Raw genomic sequence first — 18,628 nt, 5'->3', positions numbered from 1 at the left:
CTGATGCAGAGATACAGATTTTGCAAAACGGGTACTGTTTGGTTGCTAGGAATTGACTTGCCAGCTACCAATGATGATACTCCAAAGGCTGCTTGACAATATAAACCAACCCCCATGTCTGGACGATGTTCTGATGCAGAGATACAGATTTTGCAAAACGGTTACTAGGGTACTGTTTGGTTGCTAGGAATTGACTTGCCAGCTACCAATGATGATACTCCAAAGGCTGCTTGACAATATAAACCAACCCCCATGTCTGTACGATGTTCTGATGCAGAGATATAGATTTTGCAAAATGGTTGCTAGGGTACTCTGTTTGGTTACTACGGTGTTGCTATGCGGTTGCTAGGGTACTCGGGGTGGTTGCTAAGGTGTTGCTATGCGGTTGCTAGGGTACTCGGGGTGGTTGCTAAGGTGTTGCTATGCGGTTGCTAGGGTACTCGGGTGGTTGTTAAGGTGTTGCTATGCGGTTGCTAGGATACTCGGGGTGGTTGCTAGGGTGTTGCTATGCGGTTGCTATGGTACTCGGGGTGGATGCTAAGGTGTTGCTATGCGGTTGCTAGGGTACTCGGGGTGGTTGCTAGGGTGTTGCTATGCGGTTGCTAGGGTACTCGGGGTGGTTGCTAAGGTGTTGCTATGCGGTTGCTAGGGTGTTGCTATGCGGTTGCTAGGGTACTCGGGTGGTTGCTAAGGTGTTGCTATGCGGTTGCTATGGTACTCGGGGTGGTTGCTAAGGTGTTGCTATGCGGTTGCTATGGTACTCGGGTGGTTGCTAAGGTGTTGCTATGCGGTTGCTAGGGTACTCGGGGTGGTTGCTAAGGTGTTGCTAGGGTACTCGGGGTGGTTGCTAGGGTGTTGCTATGCGGTTGCTATGGTACTCGGGGTGGTTGCTAAGGTGTTGCTATGCGGTTGCTAGGGTACTCGGGTGGTTGCTAGGGTGTTGCTATGCGGTTGCTAGGGTACTCGGGGTGGTTGTTAGGGTGTTGCTAGGGTACCCGGGGTGGTTGCTAAGGTGTTGCTAGGGTACTCGGGGTGGTTGCTAAGGTGTTGCTATGCTGTTGCTAGGGTACTCGGGGTGGTTGCTAGGGTGTTGCTATGCGGTTGCTAGGGTACTCGGGGCGGTTGCTAGGGTGTTGCTATGCGGTTGCTAGGGTACTCGGGGTGGTTGCCATGGTGTTGCTATGTGGTTGCTATTGTATCCAGGCTGGTTGCTAGGATGATGCCAGGGTGATTTGTGTGGTTGCTATGCAGTTGCCATGGTGTTCTGGGTGGTTGCTAGGTTGGTTTGGGTGGTTGCTATGAGAGTTGATCATAGATAGATAGATAGATAGATAGAGAGATAGATGAGAAGTGATAGATGAGAAGAGAGATAGATGAGAAGTGATAGATGAGAAGAGAGATAGATGAGAAGTGATAGATGAGAAGATAGATAGATAGATAGATAGATAGATTGATTGATTGATAGATGAGTGATAGATGAGAAGAAAGATAGATTGATAGATAGATGAGAAGGGATAGATAGATAGATAGATAGATAGATAGATAGATAGATAGATAGATAGATAGATAGATAGATAGATTTAGTTTGATAGATAGATAGATAGAGATAGATAGATTAAAAAGAGAAATAGATAGATAGATAGATAGATTTAGTTTGATAGATAGATAGATAGATAGATAGATGGATAGATTAGAAAGAGAAATAGATAGATAGATAGATAGATAGATAGATTAGAAAGAGAAATAGATAGATAGATAGATAGATAGATAGATAGATAGATTAGATAGATAGATAGATAGATAGATAGATTTAGTTTGATAGAGTTAGATTTACATAGATAGATTTAGTTTGATAGAGTTAGATTTAGATAGATAGATAGATAGATAGATAGATAGATTTAGTTTGATAGAGTTAGATTTAGATAGATAGATAGATAGATAGATAGATAGATAGAATGAGTTTGAATGAGTTTGAATGAGTTTAAATGGCTTGGAAATAGGAATGGCAGTTTAATTGAGTCTGTGTGTTTGAATTTGAATTTTGACAGTTGGACGGAATGTTCAGATCAGCCAAGGCAGTTCAATGAAAGTCAATGGGAGTTTTTTCCAGGTTTAATCAGCATTTTTAGGAAAACCGTAAGTCGGATCAGTCTGAAAAGATATAGCACACTAAGTCAGAACAGTCTGAAGGTCTAGTCCGAGTTTGGTGGTTGTAGCTTGAACAGTCTAGGAGGAGATGCATTTAGAAATTTAGTCTAAGAAGAATAATAATAAGCTTAAGACGTAGATCAGTAAGTTGGCTTTTTCAAGCCAACTTAATAAGCTTAAGTACAATATCAGTAAGTTGGCTTTTTCAAGCCAACTTAATAAGCTTAAGTACAATATCAGTAAGTTGGCTTTTTCAAAGCCAACTTAATAATAAGCTTAAGTAGTAGATCAGTAAGTTGGCTTTTTCAAGCCAACTTAATTATACTGATGAATATTACAAAATATTCTAAAAGTAATTTTTTTATAGTAGTAAAATCCACCCAAACACATCACTGTGCAGAGGAACAGAGAATGGACTGTAATGTGATATTAGTTTGATCCCTCAAATGGTGTTCATGTGGAAAGATTAATATTTGGCTTTGTTGTTAGATGAACTCAGAAACCAAGAAAATCAAGACTAAAGGCAGATCAAGTTTTATTACAATAACAAACAAAATACAAAACTCAAAAACCTAGAAAACAAAACAACAATGAATGCACAAGAACCAACAAGATACTAGGGGTGTCGCAGTGAAGGAATTTTAAATATATATATAAAAATGATAAAATAAGCTAAATAAATAAGTTTTACAATGTGGTCAGCCGCCACAAAGATGAAGTAGATTCAAAAACAAAATGGGCTTTAATAATAATCCAAACACTGAATGAATAACGCAAACCACACAATGCATAAATGAGAACTGACCAAGAACAACTGAAACACATAAACCTGACAATAAGCTCAACAGTTAGTTCTGATCCTCGAATCTGACTGGATGCTATTTCCCCAGTACCAGTACTGCCCATCTCTGCGTGTTCAGGACAGACTGTCATTCAGTATAGGTTACATTAGACCACTAGGTGGCGGCAAGGACTGTGTTTGAGTGAGTCATTAAAGATGACCTATTATGCACCTTTTTACAAGATGTAATATAAAACTCAGGTGTCCCCAATGTGCCTGTGAAGTTTCAGCTCAAAATATTTTTTTTTATTATTATACCATGTTTTAACTTCCTATTTTTGGATGGGAGAAAAAAAATGTGCTGATTTGGTGTATGTGAATTTAAATGCAAATGAGCTCATGCTCCCCGCACCCAAGCTCGCGATTCCAATACACTGAGGCATAAACAATACAGGAGAAGCTCACACAGCAAATATAGGTCTTAATATATGTGGGGTTCGTTGTAAAATTTGAGCCAGAGCGCAACATTAGTGAGGATGAAAACATCGAAGCTGTGCAATTTCTGTGTGGCTATTCAAACTGTTGTATGACTGACCTGTAAAAATCATCTGATATGTCACCTGAATGCATTACACACAGTTGAACATGCTGAGAAGATGCTGCTGTTTTATGCAATCACAGATATCCCATGCATCATGACACACGTGAGTTTTGAGGTGGTCTGTCTCAATCGAGATGTCCCACGACAGGCGCGGCGTTTGGTTAAAGCGTACACTTATGCACAGGCAACTGTAAGCTCTTTCAGCTGTAGTCTACTAAAAGCCTCAAAGTCATCAGGGCTAAAGTGAAGAGAACAAAGACACAGTTAGTAAGTTTTATTCATCCACATTCTTCACAACTTCCCATTCTTTTCTCCTCTTCTTATCGCTAGTAAAGCAGTGAAGACTTACATCACTTCTCTTGTTGCCCGTCGCCTGAAAATTACAGCCAAAACCCACACAATGCGGCATCGAATATTATATTCCGAGTTGTGTTGGACAGTGTCAGTAACTCAGTGAGTGCAACCATTTGACGTCATCGACACAAAACGCACTGCGCACCTAAACAAAATGGCGCCCCCCATTGTCCAAAATATGTATAAAATGATGTGGATTTTTTAAATAAAGTAAATCTTGCATGGGTTTTCTACTATTTCAGTAAGACATCATTTACATTATATTAAGCCATACAAGTCTTAATACCAGGGGTTCCCTTTAATCTAATCTGTTAATATTGTTGATAGTGTTGTGTGTTTTTTTTTAATCACAAATATGGGTAAATCAAACTGATTAATGAAATATTTTTTTAAAAATATATTTAAAATTTCCTATTCATTCTCCTGCCTTAAGGTAACATTGAAATTAAAATTCTGCATCCTGTTTATAACCTCAATTAAAATGAAAGAATCCTGAATAAAGCACAAGTCTGGCATGTACATTTGTGTGGGTGTGTGCAAAAGTTTTGTGCATGTGCATGCAGACGTGCATGTCTGTTTTTGAGTTGGCTAAAAATCATATGTGGCATGTTGAGAAGATTTCCTCCCCCTCCATCTCACACAGTTATGTGCCTGATGACTCACTGCTTTTGTGTGTATGTGTTGCTTAAAAGTGAGATATAATGAGAGAGAATGTGTGTGTGTGTGTGTGTGTGTGTGTGTGTGTGTGTGTGTGTGTGTGTGTGTCAGAGAGCTGAAGGTGTTCTTGTGTGTATGTGTGAGTAGAAAGAAAGAGATTGGCCATGTTTATATGCATTTAAGCTTCCAGGCACACCACCATTAAATAACAAAAAGGCCCAAACGTTGTTGAGGCAAATTTTTCAAAATGACACCACACAGATTTTCTTAAAGAAACCTCTCTCTTTTTCCTATCTTTTTCCTCTTTTTCTCGCCCTTTCCTTTTTATAGACATTCCTCGGCCATCCTCTGGAGAAAGACCATCACTGTCATTCACAGAAAGAAACCAGAGAGTAAGAGACAAGAAAAAACTCCTTGCATTATTTCATTATGATCACACTTAAAGAAATGTTTACAAGTTAAACTCTAACAAAAATATGTGATGTATATAAATATTGAATATGATTGACTGAGCATGACAAGAGTGTTGATTTAACCTCAATGTTATGAACAAACAAAAAAAAACACTTTATTTACAAAAGATTAATCTCTGACATGTTCAGGAGAGCAGCACGACACGTGAGTGTTTGTGTTGACGCGAGAGCAGACGTTGTTACGTGAACGCATGTTGGAGATTAATCTTTTGTAAATAAAGTGGTAAATCATGTTTATTTTTTGTGCAATCAAAGCATGGCGTCTCTTCATAACACTGAGGTTAAACCACTGGAGTCACGTGGATTACTTTAATGATGTCTTTATTGCATTTCTGCGGCTTGAAAGTGTCAGTTGCGTTGACTGTCAATGGAGGGACAGAAATCTCTCAGACTTAATTAAAAACATCTTTGTTAGTGTTCCAAAGATGAACGAAAGTTTTACAGGTTTGGAACGACATGAGGGAGAGTAAATGATGACAGAATTTTAGATTTAATGGCGAACTGACCCTTTAAGCAACATGTCTTAAAACATGCTAGCAATGTGGAGAAACTTTAGGAATGTACTAAAACATATTACAAGATGCAAGTAACATGCTAAAACTTGCTAGCAAAGTTCTAACAATAGCTGTGTCTCATTTCGAAGGCTGCGTCCTCCGGAGGACGCATTTGTCGACCGCATATGTCATCACGGCGGTCTCGTTTAAGAAAAGTAACCGTTAGATTGCAAATCAAGAAAGAAATGAAAGTATTTTACACCTCACGAGGAATAAGAGTCAATTTTACTATGGTTACTTTTCTTAAATATGACATCATCGATGACATATGCAGCCTACAAATGCGCCCTCCGGAGGATACAAGACCAAGACCTTCAAAAAATGGTCTTAAGACCAGTCCCAGTCCCAAGACCGGTCTCGAGCACTACAGCACTACTGTGCAGCGTTATAGCTTCTGTAAACATATAACTTTAAAATTGATTACAACTGTAAAAACATTACTATAAACATATTTTCCAATTCTTGTTACAAATTGTAACATATACATGAAACTAAAATCAATGCTTTTGGAATTAAAGTTCGATGATGTCTTTACTTGTGACATGTGCAGGTGTCACAGAAGGCCAGCAAGAGAGATGCTGCAGCTCGAAACAGAGCCATACAGAAGAAACAAGAGCAGATCGAGGAGGTAAACTGTGTGTGTGTGTGTGTGTGTGTATGTGTGACAAATCAGGACACAGATGTGTATAATGACACAGGTTTTACAAGGAAAGCGTGACTTATGAGGACATTTTTCAAAAGGGTTATAAATCACACAGAATGAGTTTTTGTGAGAAAGTAAAAATGTGCAGTTTCCTGTGATGGTTAGGGATAGGGTTGGTGTGTGTGTGTGTGTGTGTGTGTGTGTGTGTGTGTGTGTGGTCCAGGTATTGCAGATGTTGTAGAAACCACATGTCATTGTAGAGACAAAAAAATGTGTTAAAAAATTAAATAAGGATGTAAATGTAATGTAAAAATGCAGAATGGTTTCTGAGAGAATTGTGTTTAGGTGTGTGGTTCTGGTTAGGGGACAGACTATACCGTTTGTACAGTATAAAAATTAAATGAAGGATTAGTTTCAACATTTTACCACTCAAAATACGTTAAGCACATGTTCACACAGCAGCAGAATATAGTTGTTATTCTTGTATTTCAGCATCTGATATGGTTCATTTCACCATTTGTTTATTAACAAAAGATCTGTACCATTTATAAGCCTATAACATTTAATAACCAAACGGCTGCATTTCCAGCAAACCCCTGCTGTGTGAACGGAACCGCGATGGAAAACAAGGTGTCTGTTACGTCACACAGTGCGAGAGACACTCGTGTTCACTGCAGGTTTAATCTGCATCGAGCCTCACAGACCGTGTCATTCGTTCACAAGTGTTTAGTGTGGAATGAGTACGTCAAGTATTAAGCTTATGTCAGTCTATCATTCTTAGACACAGCCCATGAGTCTTTTATCTGGAGTCCGAGTCGAGTCTTTATCACTGGAGTCTGAGTCTTTTAAAAAAAAAAAAAATTTTCATAATCAAATCCTATTTTTTATAGACATATAATACGAAAAGATTGATAAAACGTAGTGTGAGGTTTAAAGTGTAGGGTTTTTTTGTCCATATTTTAACAGGCTGGCAGCTCCACCACAGTATAATAGCTAGCTGTGTGAGTTAATGTGGATGTGATGTCTCATAACATGTGATGATGTTGTTCCGGTGTCTTTAATTGTTTTCCCGCATTCTGTGGATCTAGCCGATCTGACATGATAAGAAATGAAAGAACATATGGCACGGTGGCATGTTTCATGGGACTCTTATGACATTTCGAAGTTTACGCGCAATTACAATTATCAAATTCTATGAAAGAGTCTGATCTACCACGACAGATATATGAAATATATGTGATATAGATAATGTAAAACCATTGAAATTCAACAAAAATTCTTAAGGGTAAAAGTCTTGATTGGTTTTTAAAATATTCACGAGTCTTTTGTACCGAGTCGAGTCTGAAGTCTGTTAAAATGCGAGGCGAGTCTGAGTCACCACAACGGGAATAAACACTGATAAAAACATTTTTCTAGATTTATTTCTTGCTAGTACACCAATAATGCAGACGATCATTTAACCGTGAAGAAACTGTGATGACTTTATTATATGATTAATTTTGCACTCTGTGACATACACAATGTTCAATAACCTACAGAAAAGGAGCAAAACACTGCCAACAAAAACAAACTCTGTCACGGAGGAGTTTCAGCAGATGCACCATAGACTAGAATGTAAAATGAATGTGGACACAGTGTAGAGAAGGTTCGCTGGCTGCCTGGAGAGTGAGGCCGGGGGCGTGAGCGAGAAGTGGAATCTCCGGAGCGGATTTGGAGCGGCAGAGTGATTGGAGTACAGATGGACTGAGCTGCACTCTCCTCCACTCCAGTACTGCCTCCTCAGCCCAAAAGGGAAAAGGGCAGTGACTCGGGCCTCGAGCCTGTCATGCATTCTAGCTATTGTATAAAGTCATCTGCATATTTACATGCACAGGAAATTCACAGCATCACATGCAGCAGAAATAGTATGAGTAGTGCTATTTCGAAAATAGTCTGTATTTTGAGACCTTTTGGTAAGTTTGTGTCTTCAGTGAACTACACGAGTTAAATCTAGCTCTATTATATGGTGTTTTCATTGCAATCATAGTCATTCATTCTATTTTCAAGAAACTGCACAGCAGAGCTCATGATGCGATGACTCAGATACATGCGGAATGATAATTTAACCCCCCGGCGCACACACAGAGACACACCATCTCTATGGTTACCACGGATGAGGCAGTAGGTGCTATTTTGAAGTGATCCGGTAATAGCTAGCAGCTCAAACACACACAGTTACCTATACTTACTACAAGACTGCAGTGATGATTTGAAGTTCTTTGATCACAGATGCCTGCTTCTCCACCAATCCACAAATAATAACTGATTTAGTCAAATGCAAATTATTTGATCATATTTCTCTTTGCAATATAGAAATTCACATTAATTGGCGTTGGTTATTTTATGTAACCTTGTATGCAATGCGTTTATGTAACCCTGATCAAGGCAAATCTGGGGCAAATCCACATATAAATAATCTGATCAAAAAAATAAACAAGATTTTTATATTTTAAGTAAAATGCTGCTTGCCTGAGCAAAATGTCTTTGTTGAATGAAGGGAACATAGCTGAAGAGAACTAAAGCTGCAAGCAGTGATGAAAGGCCCTCGCACCCGTGCCACCGCCACCTGGTGGGCAATACCATGGTGGGCAATATGCATTTCAGTAAATAAATAATGTCAGTTATTTGTATTTGCCACACTTCCTGCTACCAGCTGGTGGTGCTATGACTATAACTAAATTTTGGCATGTAGATGTCTTCACGGCAGGACTCTTATCAAACATGTGACGTCTGAGGCAGATTGGACATGCTTGAGTTACAACAACTTCCACAGTCAGCCAAACTTCCTTTCCGCCATTTTGATTTTCTTTGAAATCATACTTTTTCTAAATACTCCTAGACCGTTGGTCCAATTTTCACCACAATTAAATCAAACCCTGCTGGCAAAAAGTTACGGATTTCGTGTTGATAGACAGAGTTTTCGAATACCACAGTCGTATACTGAGTGTCATTGTCACCTCACTTTGACTGGTCACAGTGCCACCTATTGGTCGAAAGTGATAAACCAGTAAATCTTTATTATTGACTGTATTTGTGATTTTTCAGCTCTTTTGCTTAAAATGATCTTAATGTTTGCAATTTGTTTATTTGTCCTTATTTTATTACTGACTTTTTTTGTAAATGTAGATTTCAATAAAACCTCCCTGTGCTGTGTGTAAGCTAATACAAATGATTTGTATGGCGGTATATGGCAGTTTTCCTCGTGGTATCGAAAGTGGTCGATATTTTTCAATATTTTTTAAATTATCGTATCAAAGTTGGAAATTCCAGTATCGTGACAACACTACCTTGAAGTACCATGTAAATACCATGGTACTGATATGTTAAACTACTGAACTGAAAGAGGGTATAGTAACTTTATAAAATAGTCAATGTACATGTACAATTGTTTAAAATGTGCATGTTGAGTGCATTTTATTTATATAGCACCTTTCACTTTTTTAAACATCTTTATAGAAAGATAATGCAATAATGTCACAAATTCTGTAAGGTCAGTTTACCCCTTAATGTGTAAGGGTCATTTAGTCAGGTGTCAAACTGCTAATTAGTTAGAAATTGCCGAACAATATGAAAATATGTCAGGCTAGGGTTAGGGTTGTATATGTTTATATAATTACGGTACATTTTTACAGTAAATTGTGTGTGTGTGTGTGTGTGTGTTTACATTCATCAACAGAAGTGTATTTTTGGTTATGTGTGGTTGCAGGTTCTAGTGTTATTGTTAACTCTTTCTCTGCCACTGATGGAATTTTCCAGCAATCCATGTTTTCAGTGTTATACAGTAGGGGGCACTATTACACATCTTCTGAAAGAGTACACAATCTCTTAATCAAAACACAGGTGAAAAAAAGCAGAAATAAGTGATAAAGGCATTGCTTATGCACATGTTGTAGTCTTAGACAAAAACACAATTTTCTCAGCTTTTTGTTCAAAATTCTTTTTTTTAATGAAACACCCATATTCAAGTGTTGATATTTATTTATTTATTTTATTTTTTTAAAGCAGAGGCTCTGGTTCTTTTGATATATTGCATGTTTAGATATTCATACATCAAAATATTCTGGGGGCCATGAAAGTTTTGTGAAAATGATAAAAATGCTAGCGGTGTCTGACAAAGATTTTTTTTTTTTTTTAAATGCTGGGTGGGAAATTTATTATAGTTTAATTTAATTTAGTATAATGTTCTGGATAATCAATGTTGATAATCCGTACAGGTGTATCGGCAGGACTGTGATACATTTGGCATGGTTGTGAAGATGTTGGTGGCCAAGGATCCATCATTGGAGAAGTCAATTCAGCCATCTCTGCGTGAAAACTTGAGGGACATTGGCATGCGTTGCATCAAGGCCATGGAGCAGTTCATCCATGAGTATGATTCTCCAGAGCTAGACACTCCAGCATCCACCTCTCAAATGCTTTCCATCAAGTGAAGACTGCAAACACAAGACTGAATGCAGCTACTTATTTACTAACTTCTTACTCACCCTAACCATTCAACGTTATAAGCTAAACCCAATGTGAACCCAGAGTTATTTCTGCCTGTATATTGTTTGCAAACTGATAAACAAATAAGATCTCTACCATGTTGAGAAACAAGTTTAAAATATTGGTGGAAGTCAGAGTAAAGAATAATTAATTAGTTGTACATGAATCATCATGTGAATTGTTAGTTTGGTATTAAGCTAGCTGTTGTGTCTTGAATTTTTTTTTTTTTTTTACTTGATAAAAATAAAATTCATGTCTACATATAAAAATTATTGTCTTCCACTAATCTGCAGGATTGTAATACATTTTTTTTTAAGATTGTGAAAAAGCAATCACAGGAGATGATTATCAGAAACTATTTAAAAAAGCACAAAAGAGGTCATTTCACCCTGCGTCAGAATATATTTCAGAAAATACAATATAAAATAGTCTTTTTAATGGATCATCTCAATTGTATTAATCTGAAGCTTAATTAAAGGCTTTCTTTGTTTGTTGAAATAGTTATTTAATTCACATACAAGACATGAACCGGGGATACACATGCAGTCACCATTGATTTCTACACTCTACAATATGATACAAATAATGCATCTGAAGATACAAAATATAGAAATATTTAAGACAATATTTACAGAACCTTTACAATACTACATTATTTTTATATATTGTTTTATCATTAGGAAAACATTTAAATTTAAGATATTATTTGTAAATGACTTTGGAAAAGACAGAATATTGCATTTAAAACCATAACCAACATTGCCCAACAAAATGATAAACATTTTATAAAGTTTAAATTTAAAATTACATAAATAAAACCAGTTGAAAACCATGAAGAGCGCATATTAGGAAACTACTGTATTTAGAACGATTAACAGTAAGCAGCGTGGGATAGTATAGTAAACTGTATTGCCACTAAATTATACCAAAAATTAAGGAAAAAAGAAAGGGGGAGTGTAGCCTTGACTAGAATTATACTCACAACCAAGAAAATCTAAAAACAGATAAGAAAATGGTTGTAATCAGATTTTTTGATGCACTGAGTTTTATGGAATATGGCAAGCGATAATCCCAATTTTTTTGAGTAATGCAAATTAATTTCAGAGTAAATTAAAAATCCATATCCTAATTCTGAAGGTTAAGTGCACACTGAGTCTTCACTTCTTTCCTTCTCCTTAAAGTTATATAGCAGATTTCTTATTGCACAGGTTTCTACAAAACAAAATTCATATTCTTAACAATAGATAAGATTCAATGTACTATTCAAATAAATAGAAGGTAATACTTTTGATCGTTGTGCAATCTCCAGTCACAGTAAACACATGATTTCAGATCAGAACACATGACCTACAGTATCACTTATGTAATGACTGAAACATGCCTGAATTGGATTTCAACCCATAGTTGGATATTTAAGAAAAACATACAATACACAACAGAAGTGAGTACACCCCGTGTAATGTCACTTAACTGTCAAATGAAAAAAAAAAATGGTATCACCTCTTGATAACTGCATTATTTCTAAATTGACAAGAAGAGTATCGATTATACATATACACTGTGTGTGTGTGTGTGTGTGTGTGTGTGTGTGTGTGTGTGCAAATCTGTGATCATTAAAACAAAACAGAGTACACCGGATATTTCCAATTAACCTAATTGCATTAACATGGTTATAAAATGACCTTTCTCAACTTTAGACTTGTATCTGTCTGCATGTCTGATTTGCTCTACATGGAGAAGAATTGCCAGAAAATTGAAAAACCTGATAGTGAGACTACACAAAGATTGAAAAGGATACAGGAAGATTGTGACCAACTAAAAATGAGTGAAAACACAATTGCAGCATTAAAAAGGAGGTTAAAAAAAGAGAAATAGTACCACTAATCATTCTAAAACAGGGATGTCCAATTCTGTTCCCAGAGGGCCACCTTGCAGCAGAGTTTAGCTCCAGCCCTAAATAAACAATCCAACGTCTTCAGGATCACTAGAAACTTCCATGCAGGTGCAAAATTTGCATGATGGTGGCCCTCCGGGAGCAGGATTGGACACCTCTATCTTAAAACTACTTTTTTAAAAAACAAAGACATGGAAATTGGGTTATAAATGGAAATCAGAGTTTCTGTGGCAGCTCAGACAGTGGAAAGGACATTGTATGGTATCAACCTGTATGGATGGTATCCAAGAAAAAAGACAAATCCTAGCTTACTCTTTGGAACAAAACAGCAGGATTGAAAGAAGTTGAGCAGAAGAAGGATATTTCAACATGATAACAATCCACTGTTGCCAAAATCATGCAAGAGATTCTAAAGATGAGACGTTAAAACTATGACTTAGCGAAGTGTGTCACCTGACCTGAATCCAATGGAACCCCTTTGGGCTATTTAAAAGATAAAGATAAAAAAAAAAAATCTTTAATCTCGGTAATGAAAGGTTTACTTTCATCGAGTTCCTACTGTGGAGCCTGTATGTTTAAAATAGTACATCTAAAGGGTTAATATTACACAAGAGGAAATACCCTTAACAACTAACACAATTACTGCGAGGTGACAGAATTTTGAATCATTGCCATTTAAATGATGATGTACAGGGGTCTACTCACTTCACCCACTCTCACATGCATACACTCAGATACTCACATGACCATTTGCTTATGATATGATGCAGTTCTTGCTCTTTCGCCTTTTGCGTGTATGCAGCTGGGTGTGACCACCCGTCAATGTAGGACTATAACGATGTCGCAATTCCTCATTGTCAAAGTATCTAAGCTGCACTGGCCGTGGAATGACATCACCCATAAGGTAACCATCATCATCAGACACCTCTGAAGAAGAGGAACAGGTTGAGCAAAACTGATCTTCATCCTCAACTGTTTCTCCATACCTACCCATATACTGTCTAATTTGTGGACCTCCAGGATCCTGCAAGGTGAGGTCCGATGTGGTTCGAGGGCAAGGCCTAAAGAACTGTTGTCGATACCCATAATTTGCTCCAAAGAGATTGTGTGACATTCTTGACGAGGATGGGCGCTCAAAGTCATTGTGAAATCTATGAATGGGGTCCCCAGGGAAACTCTGATTTTCTGTAGCTAAATGCAGGGCATTGTCTGAGCGAGAGCGGCGGGAGCGATAGTGATATTTGTGACCTTTGTGACTTTTGTGGTGGTGACGTTGGCGCTGACGCTGTTGTCTGGGAGATTCTTGAGTTTGAGGACGTCTTGGCCGGGGTGTCATTGCTTGGGCATTGCCTTCTTGCATACAGGACATACTTCCTGCAAGACCAATGCGACCTTTGACTGGATCCTCAAAGCTTAGCCCTCTGGGTGAATCCCAGTATAGTGGAGGAGGGTACCTTACTCGGACAGGCATGCCAATATCAGCAAGGGGTCTTGGGACAGAGCTCAGGGATTCAGTGCTGCGGAACTGCATCGATGAGTTTAAAGTACCCATGGTGCCTTTATCAGACACATTTACCCCAGAGTCTTTACTCAGGTCAGGCATAGAAAACCGAGAGAAGTGCTCCTGACGTCTGTTGGTCCCATCTAAAGAGTTTCCTGCTGAAGACAAACAAAGGGCAGAGATCAGAGATAGGTACACCGCATGAAATGTGTGACAGTTTGAATGCACCAGTTCATCTCTCGTTTTCAACATATCCCTGTCAGCTAGTGATATGAAGTGTCAAACTAAATTTATGTTTACCTGTAGTGTATGAAAGGGCCAGCGAGTCAGCAGAACCTCGTGGTGTTTGTTCTAGTGGTGTAAGTTCTCCAAAGCTTGGCCCAAATTGGTGCCTGCTCCTCAGCAATGGGGGACGCATCTCTCGGGGGAAACCTTGCACACTGATACTGCGCTTGTCCAAAAATCCAGAATTACGGCTTGACACCTCACTGAAGCTCATTTGTGTTTTGAGCTTAGGAGGATGAAATTCAGGTTCCTGGCCATGGTGCATCCAGTTTTCATTGAAAGAGTGCCCCCTCAGGGCAGCCATCACCGGAGGCTTTTTGGAATTACCCCCAGATGGTTCTTTGGACCAAGACTCTGGACTGCTCACTATCTTGGGTGGCGGATTGGGAGAAGGAGGGTAAGCGGTACGAATGCTACATTGGCTTCGTAGCTGATGGGGATTTGGAGATGTGGAGGAATCTCTTTGTTGAGACTCATAAGAGTAAGGCTCATCCCTGTTTACCCAAACTGGCTGCTCACGATTCAGACTTGGAGACCGACTTTGGGTTCTACTTGGGGTTCTCGTTGGTGTGCGATGGGGCGTGCGGCTGGGAGCTGGGCTTGAGATGCTCAGCAAATCCATTTGAACAGCTAGAGGCTCTACATCACCAGCTATCTGTGTAGGGCCAGATGATGTTTGTCGTCCACCTTCACCCTTCCCTTTCGTCCCATCCTTGCCAATCTGAGCACTGTGGCGTGACTGTCGGGAACGGGCACTCTGGAATGCAGAGTCTGAGGAGTCTGACAGGTCCGGCTCATCCCCTTGGCTGCAGAGACGGGAACAGTAGATCAAACCTTGTTTCGGCAAGAAGGGACGACCCAGCAAAGACTGATTGCAGCGGGCACAGCTGAAACACTCTTCAGTGGCATGCCAGTGTTGACCTTCATATGCCATCTGACCTTGGTCTATACCTAAAACACATTACAGACAAAAGACAGTAAACTTTCTTTTCTTCTTTTTTTTCCTTTTTTTATTTGCCAATGACAACTTCAAATGTAGTGTGAAGAAAATGGAGTTTAGTATTGGGACGAATCACTGAAACAACGCAGGCTTCTGTGTTCTGACTCAGTATTGTCCGACACTGTTCACGTGATCAGCACGACGCATGCGTGTGATGCAGGAGCTGACCAATAATGAGTAGGCGTTGTGATGTAAAACTTGGAAGCGCTGGACCATCTATACAAGGTAAACAGAGTAAGAGACTGACAGGGGAGAAACTAAATTGTTGAATAAAGACGTTATTTTTGTTTTTGCAAAGTATTCTTGTCACTTCTGACATTAAGGTTGAACCACTGCAGTCATGTTGAATATTTTAATTATGTTTTTCCAATTTTTTTGGACCTTGAATGTGGTGATTACGTTTCTTTCTATGGGGGATAAAAAAAAAACCTTTCGGATTTCCTCAAAAATCTCTTAATTTGTCTTCAGAAGATGAACGAAGGTCTTATGGGTGTGGAACGACATGAGGGTTAGTAATTAATGACATTATTTTTCATATTTTGGGTGGACTAACCCTTTAAAATGTCAGACCAGACTGGTAGGACTCGCCGCAGAGTATCACAGTAACTGCGTGACTCGCCATAGACATACACTGAGAAAAGAAGCTCTTTTGTGTTTCTCAATGTTCTTCCGCAGTTCTGTTTATTAACCGCTAGAGGGCCAAAAATCGCGGACAGCAGCTTTAAATTAAAAAAGTATCTGGAGTGAAACTTGTTCGAGAAGTGACAATCCTAAGTGCTTCCGCATCACTTCTCTCGTCACACTAATTTTTGGGCACAAATTATAATAAATAATATTATATTCATTTTTAGTATGATGTGGTCAACAAAATAAATGCTGAAGGGTCACCTGCTGAGTAGCCATGCTGTAAATTACCAGTGGACCAAGATGAATCACTTAAGACATAACATAATGAACTTATGAACTCTACTCTAATCACACCATTGAATGCTTAGGTACTCATTTTATTTTAATAACACAATATTTGTATTTTAAAGAGGAAAATATCCCATGCATTAAAATACAAGATAAAATTAAACTGTTCATTTTTAAACCGTATTAAGCTCAAGGTCATATCCTTGTTTAAAATAAAAATTAAAAGCAATGTAATAAAGTGCTTTTAACAAAGTGTTTTGCCCCCGAATAAGTTGTGAAGTGATTATTTCATCATTTTCTGGTGCCTTGACCATTGTCTACTTCAGACACAAACTTGAAAACAGAAAAAAAAAACCTGATATGCAGGAATAAAATCACAGAAACATTCTGGTAACTGATATATATTACCCCACAGGGCTATTATTTTGAAAAATGTCGGTGCACATAAAGAACTTTAGGGGCGCAATTAAAAAAAAAAAAAAATAGCCTCACACAATGATCAAGTTGCCTTCATGTAACGGTTTCTCTGCCATGTTTAACTACGAGCATTGAAAGCCCAGATACCCAAGTTGAAGCTAATATTCCAGCAGAGTATGAGGATTTCGCAGAGGATTTCAGCAAAGCCCAAGCCACTCAACTCCCTCCTCATCATTCGTGGGACTGTGCTATTGAACTGTTACCTAACTCAGTGCCACATTGAAGTAAAGTATACCCACTGTCAAAACCAGAAACCTTGGCCATGGAGACCTACATTGAGGAGGATTTAGCATCTGGGTTCATTCATCCATCTACCTCTCCAACCATTCACTGATTATCAAGGCATAAATAAAGTAACTGTCAAGTACAGATATCCTCTACTAATTGTTCCCTCAGACCTTGAACAACTCTGTGAACCACACATCTATACTAACCTTGATCTCAGAAGTGCTTATAATCTCATCAGAATCAGAGAAGGGCATGAGTGGAAAACACCTTTAATCACTGGGCTCTATGAATACCAGGTGATGCCGTATGGCCTGGCAAATGCATCTGCAGTTTTCCAATCATTAACAAAATCTTCTGTAATCTGCTCAACCAGTATGTAATAGCCTGCACTGATGACATCTTCATATACTCTCAAGACATAGCTCAACAAATTCAACATGTAAAGACTGTCCTCTCGTGACTCCAGCAACAACAACTCTATGTTAAGGCAGAAAAATGTGAGTTCCATTCCAGCCATACAACCTTCCTCAGCTACAGTGTAAGTCACCGGGGCATAGAGATGGATGTCACTCGGGAGGGAATCTTTAGTCACCTCACAATCCGATCCGATACCGATTCTGGGAGTCATGATTCGATTCGACTTTTTTCTTATTAATTAATTAATTAATTAATTAATTTGTTTTCCGACTTCAAAATCATAAAATCCTTACATTCACATATCCTTACATAAGTAATTACAAGTAGCCTACTTTTTAAAATAATTACAAATTTTAAAAAAATACCAAATTAAAACAATTAAGAACATTTAAGAATTTAAAAATTAGGTTATATAACTTCAAAACAAAGCAAGTAGCAAATAACAAAGAGGAGCAAAGAAACATTTACAAGCAATAAACAAATAGTGCTTTTAAGACATAACTGGCTGTGTTTACATTAATTTTGCGTTATAATAAAACCATTTTGAGATGCAAGTGCGTTAAACCACTTACGCATAGTCACGCACAGATATATAAATATAAATATATAAGTTCCCCCTTTTCTTAAATAAATAAAATAAATAAATAAATAAAAATAGTAGAGCATTTGTAAGGAAAGTACCGGCAGGTGAGACTGTGCACTGCATGTGAAACATCAAACAGAACTTAAATGATTTCTTTGTTTCACCAACTTCTATAGAAGATTCGGTAACACTTTACTTGAAGGGGTGTTCTTAAGACTGACATGACACCTTCATAATCTTGACATGACACGTGTCATGAATATGAAGGAGGTTTTATGAATGTTTATGACAACTGTCATTAAATGTCATTCGCTCAATTATGTCATTTTTAATGCAAAGATGACATTGTTTGAGATGTTTTTGTTACGACAACTTGACATAAACCAATACATCATAACCTGTCAGTGTCTTTGTTATGACAACATGACATTAGCAAAACATCATAACCTGTCATAAACATGACATAGCAGATTAATTATCAAACTTAAACTACTTAGCTTTATGGGTTAACATTACATTACATTATTTCGGTAACACTTCAGTATAGGGAACACATTTATAAACCATTAACTATGACTTTTCCCTCAATAAAC

The 18,628-nt window shown here is 38.1% G+C and overlaps 2 protein-coding genes across 4 annotated transcripts in view; one reads left to right on the top strand and one right to left on the bottom strand.

Annotated features, from left to right (window-relative positions):
* The window catches only part of LOC137026714 (periphilin-1), a 30,422-nt gene extending 19,216 nt beyond the window's left edge, over positions 1 to 11,206 (top strand). For all 3 annotated transcript variants that reach the window (XM_067394151.1, XM_067394149.1, XM_067394150.1), the window contains 3 exons: positions 4,872 to 4,933; positions 6,119 to 6,196; positions 10,465 to 11,206. In XM_067394151.1, the coding sequence (XP_067250252.1) occupies positions 4,872 to 4,933; positions 6,119 to 6,196; positions 10,465 to 10,680 (356 nt within the window). In that variant the 3' untranslated portion in view covers positions 10,681 to 11,206. The remainder of the gene's footprint in view (positions 1 to 4,871; positions 4,934 to 6,118; positions 6,197 to 10,464) is intronic.
* Positions 11,207 to 13,383: 2,177 nt separating this feature from the next.
* Positions 13,384 to 18,628, bottom strand: part of prickle2a (prickle homolog 2a) — an 80,891-nt gene continuing 75,646 nt past the window's right edge. The window contains exons 7-8 of the mRNA XM_067394148.1: positions 14,431 to 15,366; positions 13,384 to 14,285 (exon numbers count right to left, since the gene is read on the bottom strand). Coding sequence (XP_067250249.1) covers positions 13,384 to 14,285; positions 14,431 to 15,366 — 1,838 coding nt within the window. The remainder of the gene's footprint in view (positions 14,286 to 14,430; positions 15,367 to 18,628) is intronic.

This window comes from Chanodichthys erythropterus, chromosome 9 (genome assembly GCF_024489055.1).
Source record: "Chanodichthys erythropterus isolate Z2021 chromosome 9, ASM2448905v1, whole genome shotgun sequence".
In the NCBI taxonomy this organism is placed as follows: Eukaryota; Metazoa; Chordata; class Actinopteri; order Cypriniformes; family Xenocyprididae; genus Chanodichthys; species Chanodichthys erythropterus.
The sequence above is the reverse complement of the archived record's forward strand: the minus strand, read 5'-3'. Positions and strand labels throughout refer to the sequence as shown.